The sequence below is a fragment of the Bradysia coprophila genome, assembly GCF_014529535.1.
Source record: "Bradysia coprophila strain Holo2 chromosome X unlocalized genomic scaffold, BU_Bcop_v1 contig_185, whole genome shotgun sequence".
In the NCBI taxonomy this organism is placed as follows: domain Eukaryota; kingdom Metazoa; phylum Arthropoda; class Insecta; order Diptera; family Sciaridae; genus Bradysia; species Bradysia coprophila.
This window is the reverse complement of record NW_023503305.1, coordinates 946,070-955,414: the sequence shown is the minus strand read 5'-3', so window position 1 is coordinate 955,414 and position 9,345 is coordinate 946,070. Positions and strand designations below refer to the sequence as shown.

At 35.4% G+C, this 9,345-nt stretch overlaps 1 protein-coding gene across 6 annotated transcripts; it reads right to left on the bottom strand.

Moving 5' to 3' along the window:
• Positions 1-1,292: 1,292 nt before the first annotated feature.
• On the bottom strand, positions 1,293-8,961 carry LOC119068469 (cystathionine beta-synthase). Of its 6 annotated transcripts, none has more exons than XM_037172066.1 (6): positions 8,762-8,910; positions 3,040-3,183; positions 2,869-2,975; positions 2,210-2,799; positions 1,703-2,154; positions 1,293-1,643 (listed from the first exon to the last, which is right to left on the bottom strand). In XM_037172066.1, exons 2-6 carry the CDS (start codon positions 3,165-3,167, stop codon positions 1,385-1,387), a joined length of 1,536 nt encoding a protein of 511 aa, XP_037027961.1. In that variant the 5' UTR covers positions 3,168-3,183; positions 8,762-8,910; the 3' UTR covers positions 1,293-1,384. The 6 variants fall into 6 exon arrangements, with proteins under 6 accessions (XP_037027961.1, XP_037027965.1, XP_037027964.1 ...); XM_037172070.1 differs by having other exon boundaries at positions 1,299-1,643; positions 8,832-8,961; XM_037172069.1 differs by having other exon boundaries at positions 1,299-1,643; positions 8,823-8,936.
• Between the last annotated feature and the right edge of the window lie 384 nt (positions 8,962-9,345).

Genomic DNA, 9,345 nt, shown 5'->3' with positions numbered 1-9,345 from the left:
AATTAAGAGACTTTGCGGAAATTTGAATCTAAACGGTCGCTTGATTTATCTTCTTCGGTCTTGAACATGGTCACTTAACTATTATTCGCAGACCTAAACCAACACTGTTTTGTCTTTTAATCGTTGTCTTAATTTGTCTTAATTAGTTGTGAATTTCAATGGTTACAGACGGAAAGCATGTGACCAGTATTATTATCGGTTCTATTATTTCCATCGATCAAAGAATTTTTAATCTGTTTATTTCAAATCTTCTACTTCACTTTTTTAACATGCATTTTACTATATAAAGAACCACACCCAGAGCATGTCGTTATTTTTGTCGTTGTTATCGATAACAGATGAATAGCCTCATGTGACAGGTTAATGTTTCTTCGGCTATTTTAGGGAGTCAATTTGTTAAAACTTCGAACAACTTAAAAACAAGGCATCGGCGACTTTTAAAAGCTATGCGTTAAATGATTCAGTGGACCTTCCTGAGTCATTTGCAACAAGAAAAAATCCTCGAAGAAATTATGTTTTAACAATTAAAATTACTAGCCGTACCTCGAAACAATATTGTCGTTAAATGTACTGAACGAAAATTCAGTGAAATGAAGCAGAAATCCGAAGGAGTGCAGTATAATAAATAGTGATAAAACACAAGTAAGCAATGGATAGTGGTCGAGCGAGACTTTTGATCGATTTTTTTTTGATTTTTTTTAGTTGGTTCCGAGAAATAGTGCTTTTGACATTTAAAATTTTGGGTGTATTCGTACATCATTTTGAGTTTTAAAATGGACTCAACCATTGAGTGTGTGTTACTTACTTTGAAGCTTTAGTATAATCATGAGTTGAATAAGTAATGCAGTCAACTTTTTCCTTTCTTGTAGTTATGATACGTTTAACTCAATTTGATACACTACCTACAGGTCAATCGGTCAATGCACTTAACTTACTATCAAAATTCATTGATAAGCTTATCTCACCGTAAGAAGTATGAAAACACTATTTTTTCAACTCAGTGACGCAAAAAACTTTCGTTGGCTTTTTTAAGAAATGTTCTTTTCCTAAGTTAGGAAGCATAACTAGTGTTAAAATATCGCGATTTTGTTGCGTTTTTTCAACGTTTCAAGGAAATAGGATTTTCTTTTGACAAATGTCTCTGTTTCGTAAATTTTAATTTGCAACGAAAATGTAAATTTGAAGACGATTGATGAGCTATCCATAAGCACATTTGTTGCAGCTCCATTTAATATTTGCAGATTTAGATTCGCGATATACCCTAAACCTCGATACAATTATACAAGACGGCATTGTAGAAAGATTTTAGTGAAAGTTTATTAATAAAAAAGTTCAATTTTACATTTCATCTGTTCGATTATGCGTCTCTTTCGTTTTACAATTTCTATTGCTGAGCACCATTTGTTGTCTTTCCTCCTTTAATAAAATTCAGAACGTCCATTCGAGTAACAACCGATAGCGGTGCCTCAACTATGACAAAATCGTCAATCTCTAAAATCCGAGATACCAGACCCAAGTTCGTATTTGATGGTACTTGACGGAATTGCTTGAACAAAGCTGATTCAACTGTTGATGTCAATGGCAAATTGAAGGTGACAACTTTTTTCGTTAGAAGTGCTAGTGTAACTGTTCCCGCAAGGGTTCTGTTAAAAACAGGATTGTTAAATGAGTCAATAGAATACATTGCATATGAGATACGTACCCATCATCTGATACAACTGCGACATGACTCAAATTATTTTGTGACATCAAATTGATGGCTGCTTCGCAAGTGTCTGTTGGTTTTACCGAGACAAGTGCTGGCACTTTGATTTCTGATACTTTATGGTTCCACCACCAGTGATTATGTTCGTTGACTGGTTCCTTCAGTAGTCTCGCTTCCATCCAATTATCTGACACGAACTTGGTCATATAGTTTCGGATACCGTCCGGTAAAATGACAACGCATCTTTGTCCCTTTTTCAACCCAAAGTCCTTGACAGCTCTCAATGCAACTGATAAAGCTGCACCACTGCTACCACCTGACAGTATACCCTCCTCAGCGTTAATTCGTCTCGCCAATGGTAACGACTGCTTGTCATTACATTTGTACCATTTGTCGACCACACTACGGTCGAGCACAGTGGGAATGAAATCGTAACCGATTCCTTCGACCTGTGAGATTTATATTAAATCAATCTCTTTAATGGATTTTGAAATTCATGCTTACCTCATAGAATGACACATCTGTTTGGTTAAGTGAATCAGGCAGTGACAAAATCGATCCTTCCGGGTCACAAGCAATTACTTTACAGTCGGGGCACTTTTCTTTAATTTTTCGACCGATGCCACTAATCGTTCCTCCAGTTCCAGCTCCAACGACAACCATATCAACTGATCCACCGCATTGTCTCAATATCTCCTCACCGGTACCATCGTAATGAGCCAATGGATTTCCAGGGTTTCGATATTGATCCAACACAATTGAGTTGGGAATCTCATGCTGGAACATTTGAGCCCTGGCAATCAAACCAGCCGGTTCATTCCAGGCGGCTTCAGTTGGTGTACGAACAATTTTTGCGCCCAATGTCTGCAACGCAGCCACCTTTTCATTGGACATCTTTTCCGGCATAACAATCAAACATTTATATCCCTTAACAGCGCAGGCCATGGCCAGACCAATACCAGTGTTGCCGGAAGTCGGTTCAATGATCGTGCAACCTGGTTTTAATAATCCCTTGGCTTCGGCATCTTGCACCATTCGGTAGCCGATACGATCTTTAACCGAACCGCCCGGATTTAAAAATTCACATTTTGCGTCTGAAAATGAGAAAATTGGATGTATGAGCTCGACACTGAATTGTACGGCAGTTAGGATCATATAGTTACATATATCGCATTCAACTCCTTCAGCTTGCGGTATTGTATTCAATTTGACCAAGGGTGTATTTCCAATGGCATGAAGAATGTCGGGAAGAATTTTCGGATTTTCAAAGCTGAAATTAAGATGTTTTTATTGAAAACATAATCACACAAAGTATTGGAGAATGTTGCTCTTACTAAGACCGATTGAAATGTGGATTTCTTTCCTGTATTAATTTCCAACTGCAACGAGTTGCCTTGTTCGGAGCGACGAAATAATCCGGTAAGCCATTTCCAACTGGACAATGTTCACCGTTCGTGGCCATGTTTCACCTTCTCTTTCTGTATGGTTTGTAAAACGAAATTGTCTCGAATTAAATACAATTGGTTTGAGCAACTTCTATTTATACTATGTGTGTCTAGTCTATTTGATCAAGTGTTTCGAGTATTTTTAATGGAGGAGAACATTATGATCGCAATTTCATGTGGTCTTTGTACTGATGCGATACTTTGTATATATATACCTAGAGTGTTAATATACCGATAAACCGGATTGTGGAAAAATTTCTGTTGATTTTATGTATTTTTAAAGCGGAGATAACCACTTTGGGATGCATGTTTTCCTAACCAATTTACATTTACCAATCGAAGGTTTCAACATTTCTTTGCAACTACATAAAGCAGTGACAACACTTCAAGTACCTATTCAATGTGATTCAAACAAGATACGTCGACAATAAACTTGTAATTTTATGATCGTCTTCAATGTGCTAGTCAAGTTAACGTTCAACGCTGAAGCTGACGTCGTTATCTTTATATAACGATGTGAACTTAAAGCATCTCATTTCGAATAGGAAAAGTAGCTTTGAAGCTAGTAACAAAGGTTTAAGTCGACACCGACAGTATGAGTTCAAACTACGTTTGCTGAATTTAAGGGTGTTAAAAAGAAAGATACTCAGCCAAAGCAAGTTTCATATATTTTATTGGGATCGACCAAGGAACAAATTATGTCGGCACTTTCATATCAGAGAACCTGCGTTAATTTGCATGAAAAACAGATGGTTCTTATGCAAATATTTACTGCCATTTTTCGACATAAAGTTTTTATAGCGATTTTCACAATGTCATTATAAAACAACATTAAAAACGTTCTACTCTGCCAAAATTAGCATAAATGATCTATAAGCCGGTTTTAAATCATTTTCCCCCCCAAAATATTACAGTGGACGTCAGTGAAATAGATACAAATTAGCTTCGGCTGGTTATGTGTTAAAAACAAAACTGCTAAACTTGTTTATACGGCTAGAACACCGCCTTAGAAATGCATTGGCTAAAAATCATTACTAGCGATGAATGAGGCATATCTACTTTTGTTGCATAAGGCCCGAATTTAATTTTTTTATATCCATGACATACGATGGTCGCCCGAAGAATGCCTAATTCTTCAAAAGTCCGAATCCGAAACGGTTGCCTACAAACTTTGAATAGCCAAAATCGTCTAATTTTAAACATTTTTCATTTTCTTCGTTTGACAATTAGATTTTACGCGACAATTAACGGTTCAAAAGAAGACGTGTTCACTAATCGCAGGATATCTGGAGTTAACACTCGAAATTTGAAATAGTTATTTTCCTAACGCATGCTAAAATGCTTTTTTAGCGAATGAGAGGTTTCCAGCTCGAGCCGGAGGCGAGTAAGCCCATCTATTTTGGGGAAATATATTGAAACCCGGTTGTAGAGGTTTTTATGCAAATTACGGCAAGTATCAATAAATTAAATCAGTTATCAGAAATTATAGGAGGATAACAATACCACTAAACTAATAGCAAATAAAGCGAGTCATTAAAGGAAAACAAAATCATGCTAAATCTAAATCAAATCTAAAAATATCACAGTCGAAAATGACAGCAAAAAAAATCGCAGCATCATCTCTACATTAAACCGTTTTGAATGATATCTTCGGCGACCTCTATAAATAAATTAAAAACTAGGCCCCATCTTTTGGATGGGTCAGATCCCTTGACTGACTGACTTTTTCTCAAGAAGATTTTTGTAATCCGAGCAAAAAAATCACTCTAAAAGTATATAAAAGTATTCCAGGGTATGCGTACCCTACTTTCGATACAAAACACGTATATGAGAAATTCCAGCACTTGACCATATACTGGCTCATACGTATTTTCAGTACTTAAGAGGCATCGATGATTTGCTGAAAAGTATACATTTGGGTGATTTTTAAATACTGTCTTTTGGTGATATATATCCATCAGAACCATTTTTCAGGTATAACGACCGCAATAACGACCACGAATGTGTTAGCTTTCAATATAAAATATATTTGGTTGTAGCAGTTTGACCAGCCCTGAGAAAACTGAGCAGTTTATGAAAATTTCGTTACACTGATCACTTTTTTCAGAACTGGTCAAGTGACTACAACCAAAGCACCTAGCAGGGTAGTAGAAAAAAATAAAGTAGTACTTTAATCGAAGCATGCGAATATTTCCATACCTTTTTTTCTCAATGTCATTGCAAAATTACCATTAAGGCCATTATTGGTATCAAAATACTACTCTATTTGACGTGTAAAAACCTCTATTACCCTGCTAGGTGCTTTGCTACAACCAAATCTATGTTCTGTTGAAAGCTAATACATTCGTGGTCGTTATTGCGGTCGTGTGTTTTGAAAAAAGGATTCTGATGAAAAGATACCATCAAAAAGGCAGCACGAGATACGCAAATGTAGGCTACAATTTTAGCTAAGCATCGATGTCTCTTAAGTTTTTTTGTCTGCTAGCAGACCCTGGAAAGAGGCGAATTTCTTGCTTACATATTGAATAAAAATGAAACTCGCGTGATTGCCCTCGCTTCGCTCTGGTCGCAAAGTTCACACTCGTCCAAACTTTAATTTCTTTCTTATCATCGATATAAAGATATTACACACAAAAAATTTTGGAATAAATCCTAGAATATTACTCCAGTATATTCCATTAACGAGTTTAACCCAAAAATGTCTTTCTTAGTGGGATAATTGTCTTTTGTGGACCATTAAGAATTACCCAACTAATAACACAATAATATCACGGGACGATACAAAAATTCTTTTAGGAATATTTCTGAGATCCCCCGACCGTCATAGCCCAACTTTGAACTTATCCTCGGGAATGGAATTCCCCGTCGAAAAAAAAAAGTTTTTGAAATCCGTTGAGGATTACGTCAAGCTATCGTGTTATCTAGGAACGAGACAAAAATTCTTTTGGGAATATCTCTAAGATCACCAGCCCGTTACGACCCATCTTCGAACGTAGCCTTCGTAATTTTATTCACTGTTGATTAAAAAAAAAGTTTTTGGAAATCCGTTGAGGATTACGTCAAGTTATCGTGTTATTAAGGAACGAGACAAAAATTCTTTTGGGAATATCTCAAGATCACCAGCCCATTACGACCCATCTTCAAACTTAGCCTCAGCAATTTAATTCCCCGTCGATTAAAAAAAAGTTTTTGGAAATCCGTCGAAAGCTACTCGAGTTATCGTGGAATCAAGCGACCAGACAAAAATTCTCTTGAGAATATCTCTAAGAACACCCGACCGTAATAGCCCATCTTCGAACTTAACCTCATTAATTCAATTCCCCGTCGATTAAAAAAAAAATTTTGGAAATCCGTTGAAAATTACTCAAGTTATCGCGTTATCAACGAATCATCAAAGTGTGACAAACATTTTCTGTATTTAAGGTTTTTGGTCATACATTCATGCATTTTCAATCATAGTAGTGATCATTGTGTGACAAACATTTTAGGGTGTTTATCATCCGTAAGACCCATGACTTTCAGTCAAGGGAATAATTGTTTAAAGAAATATTCAGATATTTACGAGGGGAAAAAACAATATCGTCCGATGTTTACCAACAATTATTTCAAAATTGAACGAACAAAAAATTAATTTTCATTATCGCATGAAAGCTCTGCAGCTGATAGAATTCTGATTAAAATTGTTATAAACGATACAAACGACGAATTTCTAATCGGAAATTTTTGTCCATTACGAATTGAAAGAAGAATATTATTTTATCGAAATGATAACGAAACATACAAACTAAATTAAACCACAAAAACACACTTCTTTAACACATCGTTTGCATGTAAATTGCGTCATAAGATCATCAGGTCAGACTGTTTAAGTGTGATACACTTTACGCATGAACTATGGTTCGAGTTGTTCGAGTCGGATGTAACACTGACGCATTTAAAAAAAAAGAAGAATATTTTAAAAGAAGTTTCGGCTTGGCTGGCGTGTGTTTACGATGTGGTGCCGGAACGATTTATGTCTTACAACCAAGTGACTTATAATTCAGTTACTTAACTCAACTTAAGAGCTTTAGGGCTAAGACTAAAAAAATATTGAAAATTTCTTTTTAAAGACAGGCGATGTCTACTTTTCACTAGTTTCAACCGTCTAGACATGATTATTCAAAGTCTGATGAAGCAACTATAGTAGTGTTCGGAGTATGAACTTTTTTTTTAACTCGTTACCGTAACAGTCACCTTTATTAAGCTTTAATTCTAAATTAATTCAAAACGGTTTTATCCGAGGGGTAAACCACTCTATTTTTTGACGTGATTAACATGATTAACATGATTAACCAGTGATTAACATGATGACGAATTGCTGATTAACCAACATTTGACCGGGGGAATCGTCGCAAAACTACAAATAAACGTAAAATATAGCGGTTAATCAATGTTAATCACCGATTAACCGTTTGGATTCACAAAACTTATGTTTCTGATTAACAGATTAACTGATTAACCATGTTAATCACAAAATAGTGGTTTACCCCTCGGTTTTATCTACCAATTTGTTTGAGTTCAAAGGTTTATTTTTTCAAATTTATTTCTTTTTGGTCATTACCAGTTGCAATTAGTGATAATTATATTCAAATTGAAAGAAAATTGTCGATAGTAAATATCCCATTATGTTACACATTCTAGCCATTATTTCGTTCATTGCTTCTATACTTAGCAATGGATCGACACCCCTTCGGTAAGACATCGCATCCTTGTTCAGATCATCGCTGATCACGAAAAGATATTTTTTTTTATCGATGGAGACTCATCAACCCCAATTGAGGGACTGTCCACAATTGACATAACATCTTTAGGTGGAGCGGTGTTCAAGAAAACGTGACGTTTATAACGAATGTCTGTTGAAAATTCTGTAAAAGCGTGATGTCATTTGTGAATGACCACAAGTGATCGATTAATCGATTAATGGTTCCAGAACGATGAGTATTATAAAACGTGTCAAATTTTAAGACCTGATATGATGCCTAGGAATGAAAGTCTGACGATATTGATTTGGTAAGTAGATAACGAATATCGATAATTAGCTGGACATTGCAGTTTGCCGATTCTTAGATAAATAATTATTTATACGACAATCGATATTCCGTGCTGAAGCTGATGGCCTTCAAGTATCAAGTTTAATAAACAAAAAGATGACGATTGTACGGTCTGATGTTGTTATGCAAATTGAGAATGCTCTGAAAGGGGAAAAGCGGTGAATGGTTGAAAGAACCACGCGCATCTCTTCTCGACACATCATGAAAACGATTGCTGCATTGCAATGAGGTAGATGTATATACCGTATTTTCATGAAAGTTGAGGCTTTTTCATGAAGACACCGGCTTTGTACAATTGGTTATGGAAAAAAAACTGTCGGATATTTGTACAATGTTAGTTGATGAAGTGGTATGATCTGCCACATATGTTCAAACTACATCTTGATCAAACTTGTTATCAATTTAAATTTAAAAAAAAATATTTTCGAATTAATTTTTTTGGATAAATCGATAACATAAAAATTTATCGAATGCAAGCGAATCCAATAAACTTAATCGAACCGAAATTATGTTGAATTTACATAAGAAAATTCTGTAGCAACAAGTAACACGACTGAATAACAACACAGAGTCACTAGTAACCTTTATTACTTGTAATGTCTGCTTTAAATTAACAAAACACACCAACTGAACGTCACAACTAGCAATTTAAGACTGAATCGCATAATAAAAAGTGCTGACAAAACTGGTTCGCATGTTGTGATGTGTGAGAGAGTCTATATAGTTGACTAATCTAAGACTCATGTGAGCTACTCGTACGCGTAAGTTGCTGATATTATTATTTTGGATATTAAAATATAATTATTGTTGCAACATCGATCTAAAAGCCTCCAATTTCATGTACATAGTAGCAGTACGGCTTACCATTTTCATCTCCGGCTAATTTTGTCGACAATTTGTTTATATTTTGCATGGAAGATACCAAAATATTGTCTCTTATAAACATTAATTACGAGTATAAAAATTTACATGTTCTGTACGTGAGTTCTTTCTGGTTTTAATTTACCAGAAACCATGACTGAAATAGATTTCCTCTCTCTCTCTCTCTTACTCTCTCATTACAGACTCTTGAGAACTGGACCACTTTTCATTCTGTAGTTTCTTT

Coding starts and splice junctions, on each gene's coding strand:
- LOC119068469 (XM_037172070.1), bottom strand. CDS start 3,167: ATGGCCACGAACGGTGAACATTGTCCAGTTGGAAATGGCTTACCGGAT. Junction 2,800..2,868: donor AGGAGTTGAATGCGATATAT/GTAACTATATGA, acceptor TCTCATTTTCAG/ACGCAAAATGTGAATTTTTA. Junction 2,155..2,209: donor CAGATGTGTCATTCTATGAG/GTAAGCATGAAT, acceptor TAAATCTCACAG/GTCGAAGGAATCGGTTACGA.